Source organism: Anser cygnoides, chromosome 13, assembly GCF_040182565.1.
Source record: "Anser cygnoides isolate HZ-2024a breed goose chromosome 13, Taihu_goose_T2T_genome, whole genome shotgun sequence".
NCBI lineage: Eukaryota > Metazoa > Chordata > Aves > Anseriformes > Anatidae > Anser > Anser cygnoides.
The window spans coordinates 14314683-14338824 of record NC_089885.1 but is presented as its reverse complement, the minus strand read 5'-3'; the positions used below and the strand labels follow the sequence as shown (position 1 = coordinate 14338824).

Sequence of the window (24142 nt, the reverse complement as noted above, 5' to 3'; positions counted from 1 at the left end):
TCAACCCAAATACTGCTTAACTGGTATAGCAGCAAAAGCAAATTATGAATGGTATAGTTTGAAAAATAAGTATTTGCCATTCATTATATCATCATTCTTCTATAATTTTTTCATAGAAAGAGAGCTTTACACCCTGGGAATCAGAGAGACTATGCAACTGCAGATATCTTTCAAAGATCTATTTATTGATGCCATTGCTGCGTAGGTGGATAAACTATGGTATTGGTTTTGTACACCGTTCAAACAGCTTGCATTGTTTGACATAGTTTTAAAAAGAGATATAACTGGGTGATAATGGTCACCTTGTATATCACACAAATTAGTGCAGACACTTTCAAATTCCATGTGCTAATTCGTGTTTACTTGCACGCAATCTACAGAATATGAACTCTTTTGACATGGTAACAGGGAAAGTATAGACAGGCAAAACTTGTCATATTATTCTCTTGTTACTTATTTAGTTCTACATCTAAATGTAGAATTTTAGACTAGTCTTCAGAGTAATAGCTAGAGAACTTTGAAGCAAATGTGAAATTCATTTACATTAAAAACATTTTAAGATGACCACGTGAGTAGGTTGCACATAACACAACCTTATAGCTTCAGTTTTTCAGATGTCCAACACACACATTATCTAAATATAAGCGTTCTACTTTGATTCACTGTGTCACTGAAGTATCTGGTGGCTTACCGTCTGTAATGGTGATATCACGAAGATCTAAAATATTATTTGGAAGTTCTTCCAGTAATTTACATTCAGTCATATTGGGTTTTTCCCAGAAAGCTTGCTCAAGATCAATGTTAATTCCACTGAAACATGAAAACACTGCACATTAAGTTACATGAAAAAATATGCATTTTTGAAGTTCCCCATATTTAAGTAGCTAAAAATGTAATTAATTGGCCCAATTTTGAAAACTGACTTGCAAGTGAGACCTGATTTAGCAGTCATTTAGCACAGTAGGAGCAGAGCCCAAATGCCAGAGCAATTTGAAATGCACCTAGAGATCGTGACTTTCTGCCACTGAAGGGCAACGTGCCATGAATGTAAGCACAAATGCTACGGTGCATCTGTTTCCTCTCCCTGCTAAAGCAGAAAGTCAGCTTCCTACTATGCTGGCTTGCACTTGCTGCAGGTGGTGGAAATGATGCAATACTCCCTTTTCCTGCATCCTACACTGGACTGGCCCTGTATACTTTCCATTTTCCTTGGCATGGCACTGTCATGTGCCATTACAGATGACCATCTGGACTCTCATCACAGGAAGCCTTGCACTCCCTCCTGTTTGCCATGCAAGAACCAAAATGAGATGATCTCGTCACTCACCAACTCCTTTGAGCAGACTCCAGAGGGTTTTTGCTGCAGTTGACCTCAGCTTTGGTAGCTGGACTTGTTAGCGGCCAGTAATAATTACCCTTGTATTTTGTCTGTGAAAAGCTCTCTGGACAGTCCATTAGTACTGAGGAAGAAATACAAAAAGCTCTTAAAAAAAGATTTAGTAGTCAAAAAGAAGAATTCCTTGGCACCCAGGGACCAGCTGTCCAGTTTTGGACTTCCACTCCTTCTGAGACCGAGCTGTACTTTTTACTTCTTTTGTAGGCCGGATGGGATTATTTTAACAAGTTTACTGGCTGAAATAAAACATTTTGCCTAAATGTTTTGCCTGTTCTTCTGAGGCCTTTTTCTTTTTTGTTTGACAAGGTCAGTTCTAAGGTGAAGTGCTCCCTTCCCAACATCAAAAATCGTAATTTAATGACAGTACATTCTGCAGTCTTCTCTAATCTATCTGAAGCTACTTTCACACTGCCTCCCATTATCCCATCAATGTCTTTTCCTTCAGGCTTGCAGTTTTATGCTTGACCTTTTGTAAGTCTTTGGTAAAAAATATGTTTTTGAATTTCAGGCACAGTCTCTCTTATCTCTGCCTTATTTCTGTATTGTAAGGACTGATAAAGATTGTAACCAAACCAAAGAGATTACTTACAATTTAAGGCTTGATCCAATAAGCATTAGCATTAAGAGAATGCCTGCAGTGAGTTTGGTTTCAGTGTTCGGCTCATGTCTCCCTCAATAGCCAGAACCTGGGGCACTGCCTGTGAGCAGGGGCTCCCAGATATGCAGCCATATCAGTCTGCCCTCCCCTTCATTGCAAAGGTGCTCACACCTGCCTCAGTAGCAGGAGTCATGGTTTAGCCTACCTCCATTTGTCTAGAACCAAAGTTTGTGATCTTCTTGTCATTACATTGCATTCTATAGCTTGTGTATCAGATAAGGTCAGTTTGGATACTTGCAGGGATGTTTTCTAGCCCTAATATCTCCACAAAGTTTCAGTTTGATAAAACACTTGCAGCTAGAGTTACAAAGCATATGATTTCCAGTGAGGTTTTAATGAAGCATTACCTATTGGCTTGACAGCCACATCTTCAGGGTTCACATATAATGATAACAGTCCATCTTCATAAGTGTCGTTCAGTAACAGCTTTATCTTGTGAATCAGCCCTTCTTGTGTTTCAAGTGACGTGGCCTTTATAATGGCCTTGCAGACATAGCTAGAAGTATAACACAAAATAAACAAAGCTACCATATTAGTAATTTTCACAGTTATACCTTATAATTTTACTGGCTACAAAATTAAAGAGTAACACAAAATTATATTGAATTGAATAATTGATGTATTTTGTTCACTATAAGTGCTATTCTCCAGCAAATGTCACCAAATGCCACTTCTTACGTACATTAGTACCTTATCACTTGAAATACTTTACAAAGTACAAATTACTGGGAATGCAGGTACAAGAATCTATTTATAGTTTCACGGTAAATACCTCAAAAGGTTTCCTAATCATGTTATCTTGGCAAAGGAAAATCTCTGTGACAAGTAAGCATTTTTCAACCATGTTTTAATGTTCAGAGTGAGCTAGTCATAAAACAATGAGGTACTTTAGTACCCCTGTGTCCAAACAGAAGTGGCAGACTCCAAGATTCCCTGAAAAACAGAGATTTAACTAACTGTTGTCGGTGTCTCCATTGGTTTCCAGCTTTTTTTTCCTCAAAATGGCCAAGTATGTTTGCTGATTCAAGCAGGTTTGGAAAGACTGTCTCTCTCTTTTGAGTTGCTTCAGACATGGCAGAAAGAACAAACAAGTTGCAAGCTCTCAGTTGTGGGTGGATTACCTCAATAGACCTCTAAGTTAACTGAGGGCTAACCTATGAGACTTTTTTAGGACTGGGATGTTTCAAGTGTTTCCAACTCACTCCTGTTTCTACTTGGTTGTTCCCCGCTCAGCATGGCCTTTGGGGTAACCATTTACAACCCTTTGAAGGTGATGGGAACTCAGTTCCCTCTGCTCTTCTGGCCTGAGGTCAGAAGGCAATTAGGATTTCCTCCAGAAGAGGAGCAGGATTCATCCTGGCAGACTTCTTGGGCACTGTCCAGCAATGCAGTCTTCCACTCACTGTTCCGGCCTCAGTGAAGGACACTGCTCACAGCCAACTCTAATAGCGCAGCGCAAACCTCCCAGCTTGTCATGGAATCAATTCAAGACTTCCCAGATATGGGGTATGAGAGGGAAACCTTGGATGCTCAAATACATTTCCCCAAGTCAAGCATTACTGTGCATCTGACTCCACATGTGTTTTTCTGTTTTAGACATCTAAAGGTTCCCGCTTACCCTGAAACTAAAATAGCCAAGAAGGGGTATAATGTTTCCTCACCCTGTTTATGAGCAGGCTTATAGCAGGAGGCAGAATTTTCTTATTAAATCAGTACGAACTATGAAAATCCAGCTCATAACCATGTGTCTTACCTTTGTGACATCTGCTTTACCTTCATCTTCAGTTTTCATAGGACACAAAAAGTTAGAAGCTGGTTAGAATCAACAGTAGAAACTCCGTGTGTTCATTAAAATAGAGCCGTATTGGTTTAAATGATATTAGAACCTAATTATCTAGAGTAGCCTTCATTTCACACTACTTCTGGAGGTATATCAAGACAAAACAGAACATCACAGTGCATGGATGCTAATTCATACAGAGAGCAGAGTAGATCTATATCTTGCAGTGCTCAGTAAGCTTGCTCATCAGAAGGCTATTCCAAGGTAGACTGCTTGAAAATAATGCTGAACACATCCTGCCTTCCTTGGTCTTACGAAGAACATTTCAATATTTATTGAGACACGGTGATTCTCCAGCCCAGTTACTTACATGGGATACATTATATTTAATACTTCCTACGTAACACAATAGTATCAGCATTTAGACCATGCAACTACTATATCCTCTGTAAAAAGATAAGAGAAAGTAAATTTTAATATTAGAAAATAACAAGTTACATACTTGAGTCCTCTTATAGACACTGCTTTGTGGATAATTGGTCCTGCAAGCAAACCAGAATAAAATAATTGTTTGATATTAAGTATATGGATATAACATGTTCCATTATGCTATCACCTAAAAATATCTTGTGACCACAATGAGACAGACCTTGCAGCAGAGAATTCATCTTGAATTCAGCATAGATGTATCTGCATAAATCTCTAAGAAAAATGCTGTAACAGATATGCACTCAGACAGAAACCTCTTCCTCTTCCAGAACGGGATGCACGACAGTAGGTTTACAACTCCCGTCCTGCTCCCCATGCCACCAGACCGTGGCATCTCTGACATGGTCCAACCAGTCCTGTCCTGCACAGCAGAGACAGGAGGGATCCAGTTCAAGATCTGTTCTCTGAAGTATCTTTGAAAGTATTCTAAGCCTATTCCATCTGCCTACAACATTATTCAATTATTCAATACTAAAATTCATTTAAAATTCAAATTTATTCAATACTAAAAGCCTGTATCAGTGTACGAATTGATTGTATCATGTTTCCTATTTTTTTAAGTTTAACTCTTCCTCACACTTTATAAATATTTTCTCTGTTAATTCCTTGGAAATATTTAAGCAACATCACTTCTATATGGGGGATGAAGATCCACAGGTAACCCTGTCTTTAGCTGGTCTTTATTTCATTTGATATTTCTGTTCTTACAGTTTTCAGACTCAGATTCACCTCACATAAATAGTACCATATGTTATTGCATTGTTGTCATTTGTAAAGCAAGCAGTAATTGCAGACGTCAGAGAAGAAAGTAGGAAGACAAATATGCATAAAACGATAAAACTCAAAGGCTAGACAAGTGACACTTTTATGAATCTAACAGCTACTAACTATCCCTCTTAGTTGCTCACAGTTTGGCTATAAATACAGATTAATTGGTTTGAAAGGTACATAATTGGAGTCTTGGGCAAAATGCCATTGTTTCTGAGCAGGGTTTTGGAACTGTAATATACTTTCATTAGACCCTGCCATGATAAGAACCAGTGTGTGCCTAGTTATCCAACCTGAACAGCCCATACGGGTCTGTGACCCTCGCTCTATGAACAGATGTGACCCTCAACTTCCCTTGCACTCACATGCCATCGCTGAAACAGGGGTTCAGCAGTACTAACGTGAATTCTGCAGATACCAGCACTCTGCCCTCCTTTCTGTCCCCCACAAATACCAATTTCTACACTCTTTGAATTGCCATGATGGCACACAAATACATCAGCCCACGTGACTCACTGCTCACATATCACAGAGGCAGCAAAGGCTTCATCTTCATCATGAGCCAATTTATATGGCCAAAGATGAGTTCTTAGTTTGGCAGCAGATACTTGCCTTGCATTAGGCAGGATATATATTTTCAGGTGAAGTGAGCCGCATAAACAAAATGCAGGTGCTCCAAATGATCACAGTTGTATAGATCTGGGGGACTGATTTACACCATTGTCACAGGACTGGTCATATGTTAAACGGGTATTTGGAACATGGCTGCTATTTCTCTCAAAGGACATAGTGTCAACATGACACCACTATACAGCGAGAGGCTTACCTGACTTTAAAGTTTGTCACAACAAATTCTCCTCCAGTGAATATGATATTAAACTGGAAAGAAAATGATAAAATTTTTATTAACTTGATTTATCAATGCTTTATCTAGACCTGCTTGTAAATTTAAATTGTCATCAAAATTCTAAATTCCAATGAAAAGGGCTAAAAATATTTGCAAAATGTCAACACTTTCCCCTTCTTTCTGAATTTAATTTTATCCTGTTAAAAATGCGTTGGATAACATGATTATGAAACGCCACAATATTGTTACATGGATACTTATTTTTGTGTTGTTCCATAAGTTTGCATTCTGTACCAGCTGTCCTCATCATCTGATACTTTCTAGAAATAAAAGAGAATAAGAAAAGAAAGCTACTCACCCAGTTTTCTATAAGCTTCCTTGCATCATAGTAATCGGGAGCTCTCTCAGTTTTGTAGAAAAGAGAAAAGTTCATGTCAACGTTATAGAAGCTGACTGTAATAAGAGAACAGAAGTGAGATGCATCCTACAGTTTGCACAGAAGGGTACCTGCACTGTCTCCTCGTCCCTCCCTTTAGCCATGGCTATGTTTCCCATTCCCAAAGTCATGAAGACTCTTCAGGAAATTCTACCCTCCAAGAGTCTAAGTCTAGATTACTACTGCATTGCTAGAAATTTAAGGACTCTAAGGGCCCAAATTCATGGCCAAGTTATCACAATTTAACAAGCAAAGGCACTTCAGCTGAGCTGATTTTAATACTTGTGGGTGCACTAGCCTTGCTTTTACCATACGCTAAGAATGCATAAGAAGAGATAGGAAGATTTGCTGATATACAACACCTTGCCAAGCAGCAATAGCTTAAACATGAGACCAAGTCTTAAACTGTCATGTGTATGGTGTCAGCCAGTGTCAGTGATGACCAGGTCAGCATTTAAAACAGTCTTGTTTAGGAAAGTACTTACGTGCAATGGTAACATTGGCACTATTGGTTGGAGATAACGGTGGCAACGCAGGAGCCATTGTTGATGATGCTTCACTTGAACCAGCTGAAAAAAGTATTGAAAGGCCTAAGAATCCACAGTGGCACAAAGTGCAAGAATTAACATAGTTCGTAGGAGGGAGACGGTCTCTCTCTGTTCCTTTCTTGTTTGAATAGTCTGTGCCATCCTTCAGGAAAAGCCATGTGTCAAACACAGAATGCTAAAGGGTTGACATAAAGTAATGAAATTGAAACAAACATTGACATTCATGGGCTTTTATTTGATGATAACCTGGCATAAGGACTCCCATTATAAATGCCAGCCATCCTGCCTGTATGTTTTCAAAGTAAAGAATTCTGAGAATTTGTTCTTAGCTAATTTTCCTTGAAGTGAATCACCTTGTCAAACCAGATAGGATTTTTGCATTTCACATGCAATCTGCCACATCATCAGACAGACAGGGACAAAATGGGTGATGCTTGCTCACATGTACTACAGAAAATTGCAATGAACCGAATCACCGTATAAGATTACAGGCCTCGGTGATGAAAGAAAAGCATGATCACAACATTTTGCTCTAGAGATACAGTTTCCTTGCTATGCTGGTGATTTGTGTTTTTTCTTCACTCACATGACTGTCAGAGACTTGACAATCTAGTTCTGACTAAGAGAAATAAACTTAACACATGAATACAAAGCCAAATATGTATGAATAAGGAGTGCTTGGAAATAAGTAGAATAAGGCTATGCTTCATCAAACATTGTTTTCTCTACTGGAGTTCAAGGTAAGAATCACCCCCGCTTAAAACAATAACAGCCCATCTCTGACCTGTTTAAATCAAGAGCAACACATCCATGGACAGTAACAGAAACAGAGGCTGTTAAGAGCTTGAAGTAATAGTCTACTGTTTTTATCCTAAATAGCTCAAATTATTTTGAAGCCAAAACACCCTACTGAACAGGCACAATACACAAGCTATCTTCTCCCATGGTCCTTAACCCATTGGAAATAGGAGAATTAGCTTACTCTTCTGCTTCACTCTTCAGCAAAATGCGAGTAACTCCAGGACCAAGCTGTCACATTGCCATTTCAAATCAGCAGCTTGCAGCCAGTCAGACACCTAACCCGACATAATGGCTATCTGCCGAGTCTTGATTTGGAAAAGATCTGCAGGCTTGAATCATTGAGCTGCAAGACAGACCTAGATATTCAATATACAGACCTCCTACCGATATCCACTAACACTGTTTGCAGACGTATGAATATGCAGAAAACAAGAAACCAGAAATTAAAAAAAAATAAAAAATAGAGGCAACAGAAAACAATTCTTTAAAAAAAACACAAGGACCTGAAACCGAAGACCTGTGCTTTATCCTCCAGCACCCATGCACACCAACCCCTCCCCATTCTCACAGCACTCGCTCCCGTGAGAACACAGAGTAAAACCTCAGGTACCTGACCCGTGGTGCTGCGGAGGGCCTGGGACCCATGCATCCCATGTGACTTTAATCCCAGGGTTTAATAGTGGAAACCCGTGTGCCTTCCTGCTACGTGAAGCTGCAGATGCGGGCTCCCTGAGCCCCAGTGCGACACTACAAATAATTCGTCCCTGACTTCAAGCTGTCAGAAACAGTGGAAGAAAATGAGTGCCTTTCTATAAGAATTCCTGACAGATAGGAAGTGTGATGAGAATGCAGAAGGGATAGTGCTGTGCAGACATGCCCTATCATTGGAAAAAAAAAATCTTTTTTCTTTCCTTATAGGAATACAGACATGATATTAGGCTATGATTTATCAAGTCATAAGCCAAACTATTTGTAAACCTGAGGTTCAACTTATCCTCCTGACTGTCACAGTGCTGTAGATTCTCTCCAGACAGGAGCCTGAATAGAGCTGTGTGATTGCAGGCTCTGTTCTGTTTTCAAAAACCATTGCCTTAGGGGTGATGTATGATATGTAATGATGTATGTATGATATCACCCAGTGTCAGTCAAGATGAATCAGAAAAAATCTGCTGGGAAGAAAAAAATAAATACAGAAATGGCCAAACAAAACTCAAACCCATTTTAATCAGGACTCAACACAGTTTTCATCTCCCAACAAATGAAGCATAATTACAACTTCACAGATTCAAATTTCTTTCTTTCTCTCTTTCTCATTATCACCTGAAGAAAAAAAAATCTGTTTATTCTCACATGTCAAGGATCATTACCAGCAGGCAGGTGTGGGACTAGCCACCTGCATCCTGTAACTTCATTTGCTTTAATTAACATGCTTGTAATTCCCTTCACGAACCAAGGGCTAAGAAGTGATGACAGATGAGATCTAAAGCTAGAAAAATACTGTACCACCACCGTTTTTGAAGTCCCAGTTCTGGATTTTTATTTGATAATGTAATAAATGGTTTATTTGGTATCCTGCAAATATGCTTTGTTTCCAGTAGAAGAAGCAGTAAAAATTAGATCAATGTATAAACGAACTGTAATAAATATAATTTTGTATTACTAGCAGTAATTTTCATACATTGTATATTAATTCCTCTCCCAGATTATTTAAAATTAAGAAGAAAATTAGAAATCAGTGTGTGGGTGAGGTAGGGGGAGGAAAAGATGAAGACTGAGTCAGAGGATGAGAACGCACACTATTACTTCTACGCTTTTAGCAAAGGCCCAGCTGAGCTGGAAAAGTAAAGGATCATCTTCAAGAACTCCGGGAAAAAAAACACAAAGGTAGAAAATAACTTTACTCCTTGTACCAAGTAAAACCAATGCAATTGCTACAATAATTATATCACTTGTAAAAAGTCAACACACCCTTTCAAGGCTGTTTCCTTCTATATTTGTATGAACAGTTTCACTCATTTTGCCTAAATGTGCCTTGTCTTTCCAAAATTAATGTAGGATGCAGCACAACTGCATGAACTGTCTATTGTTAAGTTGAATCAAGCCCTGACAACTAAAGCAATTCCCAGGTATAAACAGAGTATACAAATATGAGAAAAAAACTTTGCAACTAGTAATTGTCATAGGGCATAACGATTTGAGTCGTGTCATTAGCACTGAAATGGCACTTCACCATGCCATTTCATTACAAAGCAACACTTTGGCACAACTGTTTTGTACACGTGTACTTCAGATGTTCTGGCATAGACTCAGTAGTTATGGTCCCATATGGACAAACTAGACCCAAGCTTCCCCTGTAAGACTGAAATCTTGGTATGTATTTTATCACACAGGACTGTTTGTACCATTCACTGGTATCTCTATCTATTATATCGCCAGTTTGTCTCTCTGCAAGAGCTAGCTCATGAATTTCAGTTAATTAAAGTGAGCAGTAGATTTATAGAGGAAGCAAAGGTCTTGCCAAGAGCTGACACAAGTCAGATTCTCATACACAATTGAATGTTATGAACATCTTTACAACTGGGATAGTCATCTACGTTATTGCTCCTGGGAAAAAGCCAGATTCTATCAGCCCTTGTCCCCGTGTGAAACACCTACCCAGAGGCACGACTAGCCTCAGTGCCTTTTAGCTTTCCTCTTGCTGATAACCTTTGAACATTTGGACCAACATTTTCCAGACGGAATGTCCCATTCACGCTGCATCGGAGAATCCTAACTGGAGGAAATCACCTGGTTCTTGGGAGCACTTTAGAGGAAAACAATGCTTCATCCACTGAAAGCCTCTCTCCAATGTACTTTGTCTCACCAAAAATCTGCTCAAATTCATCCAAGTTACTGTTTTGAACAATCAAAGTCCAGGAACACTGAGGGGAGCCTTTGATTTTAGGTGCTGCACTTCTTGAAGTTTTCATCAGCAAACATGACTAAGCCTCTCACAGCTCCTTGCCAAATCAAGCACACACCTTTCTCACAGCGCAAATGGGCCCAAGGGCAAAGGCAACAATGGTGTTAATTGGAAAAGGGAAATGGACTGAGCCTTCCTCCTCCCTCATGGCCCCCCAGTCAGCGACACGAGTGAGGGAATATCTCAGGCAACAGGCAGTGCAGAAACAGGACTGCCTGGATAAAGGCAATGGGGCGAGGAGCCAAGAAACAGATGGGAAGGTTGTGATTTACAGCAGTTGTTATTTGTGCCTCTTTTCTTTGCTGCAGAGCAAAGGGGTGTGTAATGAGAGGTGGGGGAAATCCCTCTGAACAAATGTTTCAGAAGCAGTTGTTTGTTTCCTGTTCTACTCATTTCCTTGGGACGCAGTTTGATGTAACCCGGAGCAGGAGATGCAAAAGTGCACAGGGAGCTGAGGTGAAGTATGCAGGTGCTGCGCTTGACAGAGAAGCACTGTCTGGTGGGAGGCTTCTCAGATTCTCAAACTGGGCACCAAAACTGAGCAATTACTTCTGACTGTGTGTCTGCACTCCCTGTGAAACCGCCATCTTACAGAGGACTAGTAAAGATGCATATACTTTTATTGTCGAGCCCCTAAATATCATGGCATGTCATTAGCTTTATGTAAATTAGTCATAAGCTTTATGTAAATGAGTCAGTCAAGCAGTCAGTCTCAGACCTCTGGTTCAATACTGTGTAATTCAAATGCTGTTTAGTACATACAGACATCAGGACTGAATGGTGAGATAACACCAAACACTGCTAAGAGTGTTTTTCAATGGAGCAACGTCCATCTGGGGCAGAGAACAGACAGAAGTCTTGTGGAAAAACAATTGTTATCATCTAAATAACGGCTGTAGTTAAATATCATTAAACATGTTGGAAGAAAGTTGCTGAGTCCAGCCTACATCACTCAGTGCCTGGCCAGCTGAGTAGCAGGTTGGTACCCCAGCAGAACAACAAACCACAAGAAGGTTCATCTAAATCATGCCACCTGCCAGCATCCTCCAAGGGATTCTGGTGGCAGAGCCAGGCTCTGCCAGCTTTTCCCCATCCACAACCTCTATATCTGCTTCAAGAAGAGCCTGTGTGGTGTGAGTGGGGAAAGCCATATGCGAGGCTAGCCCTGAGCACTCCTGGTCTCAGGCCCACAGCAGTAACTCAGGATATAAGACAATCCCTGCTTATTGTCCTGAGCAGCGGAGGGTTTCCCACTCTCTGACGTGTACGATCCCCAGCAACACACAAGCCCCAAGGAAAGAAAATATTGCAGAGACTCACCACAGCGCAGGCGATGGTCAGCAACTGGAGGAATGCGGAAGTCCCAGTACTCTTCCTTCCAGCCGACAATATTGCCCTCAGCACACCCCAGTAACTCTTCCTGACGCATCACAGTGTCCCACATTTGGAAGTAGTACAAGCTGCCAATGAAGCTGTTGCTTACTCGTACAATAAATCCATCCTTTCTTTTATGCAGGTGACCCAGCACCAGGTTTCCACTGGGTTTCAGGCACTCAGTGCTGTCTATGGTTTCATTATGCACGAGATTACCATTACAGTAGACCTCCAGCAGTTGTTTTCTGTTGTCCCATAAGCAGCACACACTATACCATGTGAAAAGGGCTAAATCAATCCCAATGTTTCGACTGGTGCCAAAAAGATATACTCTCAACTGCTTGTTTTCTCCAGAGAGACCAAGCTCTAAGTCATTTATGTCAGTGGACGTGTTGTTAGTGTCATAGGAAAATGCTGCCCAAGAGCTTATGTTAGTAGTCCGGTTTAAATCAATGCACACAGTGAACTGACATAGCTCAGGAATGCTGTAGTTGATCAGAGACAAGTACTTATCGTTCCTTCCCAGTAAATCCAGTCTTTCTCCACGCAGAGAACGTGTTTCTGTAAGAAGAAAAAGCATTAGGAAAGAAGGTAAGGAAGGAAAATGAAGTGTCACTTTCAAAGAAAAAGCTGCAATATGACCTCATTCAGGTACTTCCCTGAAAGTCAATTAAACAAAAAAAGAAAATTAAAAGTTTATTCTATTTCTGGTTTCTGCTGTTTTTGAAATTTAATTTTGAGACCACCCACACTACCAGTAAAGAGAAGATGAGTTTAATTCTCCAAAGGAAATGCTGAGGCCCTCAAGACCTACCAAATACAGAATTCAGGTCCACATAGTCCAACATATGTATGGGTGTTCAATGTAAAGGTATTGGTCCGGCATGCTCTGGGAAAAGACCTGTTTGCATGTTTGGCTCCCAAGTGACGTATCAGACCCCTGACCTTTAGTCTTTAGGTCAGGGTTTCTGTTAATAATAAAGATAGTCAGAACAGTCCTTCTCTCAGGCTCTAGAAAGTCGGTCTGGACAACTTTTATCTTGCTTATTTTTAATTATCTAATTATATCTTTACAACCTGCTCATAAAGGTTTTGCTGACAAAGGCCAGAACCTCCCTGAGTAACACCAGCCACAGCCCCCCACTCACAGGGAGAAACTTGTCTGCATGCGACCCCGCTGCACCTGCAGTAATGCAGCTCTGCAGAGCAGCAGAGCAGTAGTTGTAACGGCTGTAAAACAGCCACCTGAGATCAGGGGTCAAAAGAGTAAGAAGCCAGGCCTCATGGGTTGGTCCAAGAGAAGGGAATCACTATGGAATGTATGACTGGCAGAGCTGGCACCCATCCCACGACTGACCAGAGTACCATTGTACTCTACCAGAGACAGGCTGACAGACAGCCCTTTCAGGGGTCAGCCCTTCCGCTGTCTTACAGCAGACACATTAGGAGCCTCTAGCCAAAGCTGAGAGAAAGTGTGTACATTAGGCAAGATCTAAACATTAATTCAATCTTTTCATTATGGAGGCTTTATCTGGAAAGAGCTAATTTTTTCCCCAACTGCACGGTGTGCTGGAAGTGACCCCAGTGCAACAGGACGCATTTTAGAAACACAAATTATCTCTGTGTTCTGCATTATTCTCAAGAAAAATTAAAGAAGGAAATACAAAAAAAAAAAAAAAAAGAAAAACAGAACTAATTATTGGAGATCTATGGTGGAGTGAGAGGGTGCTGAATGTGTGAAGCACAGCTTACCGTGGTTGACTCAGCACCTAAATTATTACGGGGGAATTTGGTTCTGCCTGTAGCTTCATGTTTTTCCCAGAACACCATGAAGCAACTAAATGCACAGTTCATATTTTACAGTGATCAAAGTAAAACAAGAAAGAAAAGAAAAAAAATGCAGGAAGACACCCAGGAAGGAAACAGGTGAATAACAACAAAACTTAAAGACTTTTTACCTACAAACATGAACAACTCCTGTGATGCAACAGAAACTTGACATTTCACTCCTTTTCATATTTTCTCATTTGCACTGACTCATCTGTGGCCCAGACTGAACCAGAAGAGGGTATTGTATCATGCCCAGACCTGTAAGTCTGCAGGCCCTCATATACTTAGGGATGCATAATAGGCAAGGACCCCAGGCCCAGCTGGAGTTACCAGCAAGAGGTCCAGGGCAAGAGTAACTCTTGCACTGGGGCAGAACAAGAAAAAAAAAAAAGGTCTTCTATATATATACTGTGTTTGGACAAACCAAGGGAACAGCACACACCTCCTGGGCTGTGGGGTATGCTGTGAGCCTCTGCCAGCAGCAACAGGCACCTGACAGCACCATCCCTATGGCTAATCCTGAGGGGAATTACCTGCAAGAAGGAAAAATCCAGCAGCAACCATCAAGATGCAAAAAGCCTTGTCAGAAGGGGGCTGTCCAGGTCTACACGTGAACATCTTCATTCTTTAGGCATGTTCTGAAAGAAAGATGTTAACACTTTCACACTCACCACATGCTTGCATGAGAAATTCAGTCTGCTTTCTGCAGGTTGCTGAAATGGCATTTGCAGCACGTGAGCCCAGAAGGCCTCACTCCCTGTGACTGAGCAGAGTCACTAGATCAGTAATCTCAGTGAGGGTCACAGCTATATAGCCCTCTGGTTTCTGCTAGTTTCTAAAATGAGGTCTAGGCGGTCATGCTGTCAGTGCATGTTTTGTCCAACCATAACAACTCTGCAAACCTGCTAGCTGGTTTCAATCTGCTCTGACAAAGTAGTCAATGTCTGAACTGGTGAAGTTCCTACACGTGTTGGGACAACAGGAAGAGAAAATCCTGCCAGCAAAGTAAAGCCTGAAGTGCTCGCCCACAGCTCTGTGCCACAGATTCTGGTGGGATGGGGGATCAGGGGGCAGCAGCCAGGGCAAGAGGCATGGAGAAAAGCAAGATGCAAGGCTGCACGCAGACAGCACAGTCAGACAAACTGTTCTTTCTCACTGTTGGTCTTTGTCTACAAAAAAGCTTTCATCAAATTAATTAAGCCCTGGGAACACACTGGTAATTGGGGAAAGGCTAATTCAAGGATATAAACATACATTGGACACTTAAAGCAAAATGAAAAGATGCCTCTCTAAGCTGGAAGAAGTTTGTCCTGTTTTGTACTTCAGTTTGACTGAAGTCAAAGACAACTGTAGTTAAACCAGAGCAAGTGAACGGACAAGCAGCCTAGATTCCTGAGCATCCCAGACTCAGTGCTGGCATCCTGCACGCTTCCCCGTGGTGGCATGTTTTCTCTACTCACTTCACTGGGGTCAAACGCCAGGGCTTGTATTGGTTTAGGACTACACTGGATTAAATCTTCAACTCATATGTATAAAAAACATCTGTAAGGGAAGGACTTGGTCCTCGGATTGTCTAAATTGGCCAAGCTCCACCCAGAGAAGTCACCTGGCTTAACATCAAATGCAACCCTTACCTGGGGCTTTCCACTAAGGCTTACTACAGTCTGACCACTGACAAAATGGAAATTGTTCCTTTGTGTCCAGATGTGCACGATAAACATTAGAAAAATATAAAAAAAAAAAAGAGAGAGAGAGAGTTAATAACCACTTTCTGAGTTTCCTTTTAAAGCTGCACTTTACAACATTTACAGAAAGTTAGGAAATTTCATCCAGCTTTCCATTTAGTGCTGTGACAGTGACTTTTGCAATAACATTTCAGAAATAAATCATTATACTCCCAGCCTGTGGTAACTAAACAGAAGATCCTGCACATTTCAGGTGATTCATACTTTCTCCTAAAAACATCATAGTCTTTAAAAAGGTGCTGCTCAAACACTCACCTCCCTGCATAGCACAGAAATCAAGGTAGATTATTACCAAGTCCTCCACACTGCTTCTTCTGGCAGATGCCAAAATATAGATAAAGAGAAACATGAAGAGAAAATCAGGTGGGATGTTGCGATGTTTTCAGTGGGTCAGGCAATGAAAAGCAAGTGATTTCCATTCTGAAACTTCATTTCTTAGGTACTGGAAAACCTGCTGTGACAACAAATCTCTCCTCCCAACCTTCTCCTTTATCATTCCAGCAATGATTTGTTTACTTTTTCAATAACTTTTAAGAAACAAATCACTATGCTTCCAATATGTGATACGTCACAGGTTGTATTAAGTTTTGTCCAGAGCAAAGTCTGGAACATGTAGCATTATAAAACACAAATTAGGAAGGAACAGCTGAAATGTTTCCCTTGTTCCTGATTCAAAAGTGGCTGCAGTAAAGGGCATTAGTTTCAGTTTCCCTACAACAGCTCTCTAGCTCTTTGTGTGGGTAACACTGTAATGTGAAGATCAACTTAACTGCTGCTTGCTACTGAGAAAGATTTAGTGTGTTGAAAGTGAGGGGTGAGAGGCACCAGGAAAGGAGAGTCCCATGTGGCTGTCACTTCAGCTACCTTGAGGTTGTCTTGAGTTCAGCGAGTTAGCTCTGGAGGAAGGAAATGGTTTGCACAGGACCCTGGAGGGTTTGCCCCCGTCTCCTGCAGCAGCGCGTGTGATCTTACATGTTTTGGCTGTGGCTCCCAGCAGTTCAGCTCCCTAACTGGATCTGAGCAGGGAGATGAGAGAAACCGGAGAAAGCCTGAACCTCCCAAGGCTGCTTAATGCTGCAGTTCATCCTGCTCCTCCAGACACTCTAGTCTCCAAACAGGATGGAAGTCTCCTTCTCTTTCACTCCTAAACAATCCAGTCCTCTGTCTTCACTTTTTTCTTGACAAATCTGCCTCCTCCTCCTGTCTACCCTTGTGTAAGCACCCCAGACTGGAAGTTTCTCCTCTAAAGACCGCTACAGCACCACTTAGCCAAACTGCCCCACGGCCCAGGGACCCCCCTTCTGCCCTGCCTTCTCCCTGCGCAGCAGCACAGACCTGCTCGTGGTCAGCAGCTGCTGCAGAGCACCCACACACCTTTTATCCACCAGCCTGAGTGGGAGGTTTTGCTCTGTTTCTTTTATGGGCAGAGCATAATCACTGAAATTACTAGGCACGAACCGCTTGCCTCTTCAAATCCAAGTGTATTTGTTTCAAGTATTTACATAAACTCTTGCGTGGAAAGCCGTTCTTCAAGCATGGGACAGAGCAGGACTGTTCAAGGATGGGTGCTTTAGAAGTCATCCTTTTTCTGTACCTGTTAAACCAGCATTATAGTATCACGGTATGGTAGGAGTTCTTACTGCAACCCCAGAGCAATTACTGAGAAGGCCTCACTGTCCCCTTTCTCCACTTCCTCCGTCTTCTTCTTTCTGTTTCCTGTTTTGTTTTGTTTTCAGTTTAGTCTTTTTAATTATTCAACACAAGTTGTTTATTAACTTTGCTAGAGATTATTGCAAGGGGTCCAGAAAACCCAAGTGGGGGCACCTCCTCTTTGACACTAAGTCACAGGCAAAGCCCGATCTCATAATCAGCATCCCACATCCATTTCTGATCAAAACTATCCCGGGAGACTTTAGAAGAGAACACTCAGGACTCAGAACAGAAAAAAATGCTCTCTGAATAAGGAGTACAATGACATGAACAGAAGCAGAAAATGGCCATGAACACAGAACACTTTCAAACTCACTGTGGCCGTTCAGATAAAAAGGAATTTTGCTTTACTTTGGATGTGCGAAGATTTTTGCCAGGAGGTTGCTATGGTGACTTTTCAGCTTTCCCAAACCTCTTCTTACTGTAATTACATCTCATAGCCTTTGAGCTGGGAATCTTTGATTCTTTGGATGAAGAATGTGGGTGGCTGACTCTTCAGGATGTTTTTCAACCAGCCATATTTATTATAAAGCAAAACAAAAAGATTCATATCCTTGTGCCTTTAACAGCTGCTTACAGTTCCTGTTAAGCCTTCTGGCCTCATTGGCCGTCATCCTCCTGAGACCTTCTTGAATATTTTTTAACTAAAAGGCTTCCTCTTCAGAACACTTCGATACTGCACTGACCATCAGCTAAGGTTGTTTAGAGAATGCTTAGATCTCAACTGGACTGAGCTTTCTTCACACCACTGTACATTTACGTTTGGTCCCTTAACTAAAATATGCATAATGACAGGGTATTTTTGCATTTCCTTAGCTTTTGTTATTTACATCAGGTGTCACTGATTGAAAGTTGAAGGCAAATATCCTCCTTATTTTCCTGTCAACAGACACCCCCATTTATGCACAGTTCCCCTGGGATAATGCACCATTAAACAAGAGTTGTGGCCAAAAATACATACCTGTCAGTTGAGCCGGTGTTCATTCCTGGACCACAGATCTCCCTGTGCTGGCGATGGGGCTCTGGCGTAACGTGAAGAAGCAGCAAAGCACCGTGCTGGATGGGGTTTGTTCACAGGGCAGCAGCTGACTGGGGCTGACCTCTGGACGCTGCCCTTCAGCACATGGCAACGGCAGAAATACGGTCTGTAAATAGCACGCTTGATCATAAACTGCAATCCTTCAAATTTTATTGTAGAAGATTAGATTAGTTCACTAAATAAGGGTGGGAAGGAAGAGATTAGCAGTGTGTTAATCTTCTCTTTCAAAAACTTTGAAGGATGTAAATATTATAGTTGGGTTTGGTTTTTTGCTGCTTTTTTTGTTTTTGGAGGCAGCTAACAGCTACTCTGCGCAAACTTAGGATAAAATTGGTTTTAATACAAAATGATTTTTTCCCATTCCTTTTTCATTTCAAAGCTATAAGAAAAGCTTTTTGATCATGATTTATTAAATCCCATAGTAGGTATGCTAGAAATCTGGGTAAAATCCTTATGAAGTTCTAGGCATTCAAGAAGTATGACATTAATACAACCAAACTTTTGGAGTTATTCAGGTCCTTTGCTGCAGGCTGATTCTAGAATGACATATATTTTTGATTCTGTCAAAATATCCCAAGCAGGTATTTTTAGAAAGAAAATTTTCAAAATTCTTCTACATTTATTTTTAATTTTTTAAAATATATACTTGTAAAATTCAAAATGGAACAAATATTTTGTGACCCAAAATAATGTGTTCTGAAACATGTTTTCCTCTTTCTTTCCTGGTTATGTTTCCATACAAGAAATAGTAGAATTTTTAATGAAGTGAAAATCCCACTCCCCCCTGGATGATTACCAATGAAAGAAACTAGCCGTCAGCAAACATCTTGCACCTTGTTTATTGCAGTCTCCTGTGCCATCACCTCACATTGCCTTTCTATGTGGCAGAACTGGATGAACTTCCAGAACATGACACTCAACAGGACCACTGCCACTTTCTTTTACTGCCACCGTGAGACAGAACTGCTGTTTTGGCAGAGCTTCCTGGGCAAAATATGCATCTGTGCATCCCCCACTGGGCAAAATACACCACGGGTGTTTGTTCACTTGCATCAACCTCATTGCACGCAACTGCTAAAATGTACAACCACTTTACTCGCCACGTATTACAGCTGGAGCACTGGGTGCAGCTGCCTGCACTGAGAAAGGGCTCATGTGAGGTTCCTGACAGCCGGAGTGGCTCAGCCTTGGCCTTTCGCCTGCCACAAATGTTGCGTTAGCCCCAAGGATCAAGCCTCACCAGCATTTCGTCCAGCAACTTTAACAGAGAATCTTCTACACGACCCCTGAAGCTCTCAGCAGCACCTACTAGGTGGCTCATTGATCCAGCCCACTGCTATTGCTATTACAACCACAACACATAGTCTCTTAATGCTGGGATGGAAAATGCCACTTCCACGCAACACACCCATGCTCCACTCCCTAGCTTAATGGCCCTGGAGTGACTGCATCATGAAGGCTTACATAAATTGCAATGTTAATCTCATAACTGATTTTACTAGCAGTACTGCCTCTTCGTCCTCTGGAGCTGTGGATTATGAAAATTGCCTTGAAAGTCATTTGACATGATGAGAATTTAAAACAGGACCAGAATGGCCAGAGTAGTTAATATTGTGTTAGACTCACCTTGTGGGACATTTAGGCAATGAAAGAGAAGAAAAGCTGAGGTAGATGTGAGTGGCTGTAGTGGGATTTTAAAAGAGGAGAGACAGATCTGTAGCAAAACAACACTGAAAAAAAAATTAAAATATTCCAGCAATGACCTGTTTAAACCATCCTGTCTCCACAATAGAGTATGATTGAAGACACCTGGTCTGCTCTGAAAGCAGTAACTCAGATGCCCTGCTCTGCACAAGCTGATTTACAACATTTATAAAACCCTAGCCTGTGCAAAAGACTAGTGTGAGTCCCTCACAGGGACTCTGATGAAATCCCCCACCTTTGTCACGTCAGTCTGCACCACCCCGCGGTGCCTGAGTGCATTTAGCTGTCCTCGATGAAGCCAGCTGTGCCTTAGCTGCCCCCTGCCCGCCCAGTCCAGGGGATGCTGCAGACACATGTGCACAGACTGGACTTAGGAGCAGACCACAGGGCTTTGGATTTGTTGGGGTGGAGGGGATGTTCCTCACTTTCCTTGGCTTCTTTGGTTTTCCCCACTAGAATCCCATTTCCAGCCTACCTCACCGGGGAAAAGCAGTGATTCTTTCCGCTGCAAGAGTAACTTCATTAAATACATCCCGGGGTGCCTTCCTGCAGAACTCTTTGACTCGTGACTTTAAACTTCACCTCGAGAAACATGAAGAGTGGGGTCCTTAGACTAACGGTTCAGCCTCGCTAGACCTCCCAGTAGGTGAGCACAGTAAATATATACAATAAACAGCAGAAGGGCCTACAGTCACATACCGTAATAGTTGTGCAGGTAAGCTACAGATGCAGCTTTCCTTTTATGAGGTATTTGTGACACATAGGAGGAAATATTTTCATGGAATTGCACTTACATTTTATTCTGAGCAACTTCTCGCCCTTCCCTTGTTAAATCATGTTACAGCCACGCCAAGGCACGCAAGGTGCTACCAGCACAGGGTGAAATCCCGACTCTGTGGCAGAAGTGACAACCGCTGACTTCAGTGGGGGCCCAGTTCACTCGCCGCAGGGAGCTGAACCCTGGCCGACCGATACTGGCAGATGTTCGCAGGTTCTGGGCTGACTCGGGACCACTGGATGTCACTGTTGCCCCACGCAAGTTCTGCTGGTGGGCCTTTTCCTGGGCTCGCAGCAGGTGGCTCCCGCAAAGAAAACGCCGTCACTGAAGCAAGAGTGAAAGCAGCACAAAGAGGAGACGAACGCCGCTTATTTTTCCAAAGCGGCATTTAAAAGAAAGGGTAGAACCGCAAGAAGCAGAGTGTGAATTTTGCTCTCGGTTCGTTGCTTCCCCCCGAGAGTGACATAGGCTTGATTCCTCGGGGCTCGCAGCAGCGCGAGAGCGGAAAGAAACTTGTGCCAAGCTGGCGCATGCTGAACGAGGCACAGGCTGCATCCCTGTCAGCTCCGTGTTGCTGCTTAATGTATGAGCCTGAGAGACTAAAAAGGTTGCTAAGCACGGCTCGCGGTACACCGTAACCCACCCGAGGAACCGCAGGGCTGATCTGCAGCATCCCTAGATCCTCCTCGTCTCCTTTGCTGGGTTCAGCCCGTTTTAAAATATGCTCCTCTCCATTTCCCAGGCACACGGACAGTACAGGAACAAAAACAGTCATTACAAGTACTGTCCAGTGGTTAATAATTCCCACCGCCATTCGTCTTAAAACAGAAGCACCTTCTGGAAGAAGAGTAAGAACCGTTGGCATAATCTGGCCTCAGAAATTTCTTAAAGTCACCTTTATAATCATTTGTGCCAGTGAGACAGAGTCCCCCTCGGCATGAGGCCACCAAAATTACAGAGATCTGTCCCTGTGCCTCAACATCTGCCATGTCACACTTTAAATCTCCCCTTCCTCAGTAAAATCTTAGTGGTATTCATGTACACACAATGAAGTAATGGTTCTCATCTGAACCAAGTGCTGCTACCCAGGCAGAGTTCAGAAAGAACAGAGACCTCAACAATAGCCTGCAAAGGGAGCTTCCTTCAAGCTACTGAGGTCTCATAATCATCCATGACCTTTTCATGCCTGGTGGTTGCGGTTTCAGTAAAAAGGATCCCCTGCTCTGAATTTTGCATCGGACCTTTTGCATTGGAAAAGTGCTGGACCTGCTCTCTGGCTGTCCGTCCCATCTGCAACTGCCACCAAGATCCAGTGGTTCAGTAACGGTAACATTTCAGACAGTCAGCTGGGGCTGAAAACAGATAAAAGCAGCAGGAAGAAATCTTATTCCAGAATAGTTGAGGGGACACATGACTGCAGATGTGGAGGAGAGAGCACAACGCGGTGACTGTTGCAAGGGGTGCACCCCACTGCACCCGGCTGGGGAGCCAGAGCAGCCTGAGCTATGCGAGCTATTCTGCTAGGAAAGTGCAGATGACGCAGAAACTCAAACAGATAAGTGTCATAGCCAAGATTTTTTCCACAGCCTGAATTCAGTGTGTCACATCACTGCTGCTTTTCTCATTCCTGTGGCCGGGGAATGTCTTAAAGTGATCATAACATTCTCACTAAATGTGAACCAAAACCCTGCAAAAGCTTTGCGGTTAAACATACGAGGGTGAGATTCATATCTCGTGTCAGTGGGTATAAATTCCTGCTTACACTAGACCAGGATTTAGCCCTGGTTGTGCAGTCAGGGGCCCAACACACAAGGACATGTTACCAGCTGGCAGCACTCCACACAGTCCCATCAGCACTTGGTTTTCCCAGGATGGCCTGACTTGCTAAGGGGCAAGAGCCCTTCTCTGTAATGTGTCTTACAGGCCATTATTTATTACTATTTGTTTGGTTTTTTTTCCTATTACCGAGCAATGCCAGGAGTCTTTTTACTTAGTCCCTTACCAAAGACAAATGCATTTTATCCATTAATTTTGCATATCAAATGTGAGTGGGAGGAAGAGCTACTGTTTTCTCTCCGTTCCAGCTACTCAACTGCTTGCATCTGGTGAGAAGGCGAAACGCTCACACAGAGGCAGAGCCTGATCATTGGAAACGTTGCTCTGGGGCCTTCCCTGAAGAAGCTGGGGGTTTTGGTGCACCTCTCATGTAGGCGGCGTGCACCACACAAACTGCTAGCAGATCCCGCTTACCCCTCTGCTGAAAAATGAGCTACGCCTATCTTTTCCCACCAGACGTCCCTCCAGACAAGTGATCTGCAAAGGGAGAAAAGGAAGATGGTGCCCTGTTTTAGGATGGATGGAGGCCGGAAGGACTGCCTGTTCTCAAACAGTACCTCAGCCCTCGCTTGCCATCACGCCCGGGGTCCAGGGGCTGGCCAGCAGGGGGGCTTCCTTCCCCTCCCGCAGCGGCCAGACCATGGGCACAGCAGCGCTCACATGGCTGGCGTTTGCCCTGGGTACAAAAGGCTTTGTCCCGTGGCTTCTGCCTCCTGCCCGTGCCTGCGGTCGGCAGGTCCATTTCACCTCTGCTAGCACGAGGCAAACCGCAGCGGTTTGAACCAGACAGGTTTATTCTCAGTGCATCCTCATGCCATCTGCACTTTGTGCAGAAAACTTTGACTGGGAATTTCATAAGGCACCCTTTTAACTCTTTTAATTCCTCTGTAAGTAAGCAACGGCCTTCACTTAGCAACTGCCTGACTCATTTCCTTTCTGAGCAATCCCCTGGGTTCACTCGACATTACTTCCTGTTCACATTTTCTGCATCTTCTGATATTTTTTCCTTTTACAGCTGAGACAGGCAGTTAAAAATAGCAACAGGATTGCAGTGTGTTTGTAAAATCAATACTGTCACCCCAGAGATCGTCTCAAGCCATTTCTCTGAATCATTCCATTTTCTGTTGCAAAATTAGCGTTAAGTCTTGAGAAAAGACATATTTTAGTAGTCCTGAAAAAAAATCTTTATGAACATGTTAACTTCTTCAGTACAATTCAGATTTATGTGTTTTAAATACCTCTGAAATAGTATTGACATTAACAATCTTGTCAGAGTAGAAAAAAACAGCCTGAAGGGATGAAAGCTTTTTGCCATCTTTGTATTTTCTCCAGATGCCTATAGGACAGGATATATGGGCTTCTGATACACTCTTCTATACTAGTTTACATTATCATCTAAAACTGTCCTAACACGGAGTTAATTTTTTGCTGTACAGAGATA

General features: G+C 42.4%; 1 protein-coding gene across 2 annotated transcripts in view; it reads right to left on the bottom strand.

The window, feature by feature from the left end:
- The window catches only part of ADGRG4 (adhesion G protein-coupled receptor G4), a 32218-nt gene extending 13758 nt beyond the window's left edge, over positions 1-18460 (bottom strand). Inside the window, exons 1-11 of one of the 2 annotated variants that reach the window (XM_067005141.1) lie at positions 18306-18460; positions 14423-14527; positions 12006-12620; positions 6860-6943; positions 6297-6391; positions 5918-5970; positions 4337-4376; positions 3808-3833; positions 2402-2550; positions 1328-1460; positions 692-810 (exon numbers count right to left, since the gene is read on the bottom strand). In XM_067005141.1, the coding sequence (XP_066861242.1) occupies positions 692-810; positions 1328-1460; positions 2402-2550; positions 3808-3833; positions 4337-4376; positions 5918-5970; positions 6297-6391; positions 6860-6943; positions 12006-12620; positions 14423-14513 (1405 nt within the window). In that variant the 5' untranslated portion in view covers positions 14514-14527; positions 18306-18460. Of the gene's footprint in view, positions 1-691; positions 811-1327; positions 1461-2401; positions 2551-3807; positions 3834-4336; positions 4377-5917; positions 5971-6296; positions 6392-6859; positions 6944-12005; positions 12621-14422; positions 14528-15889; positions 16151-18305 lie in introns of those variants that run through there. The other variant, XM_067005142.1, reaches the window with a different exon arrangement.
- Positions 18461-24142: the final 5682 nt, after the last annotated feature.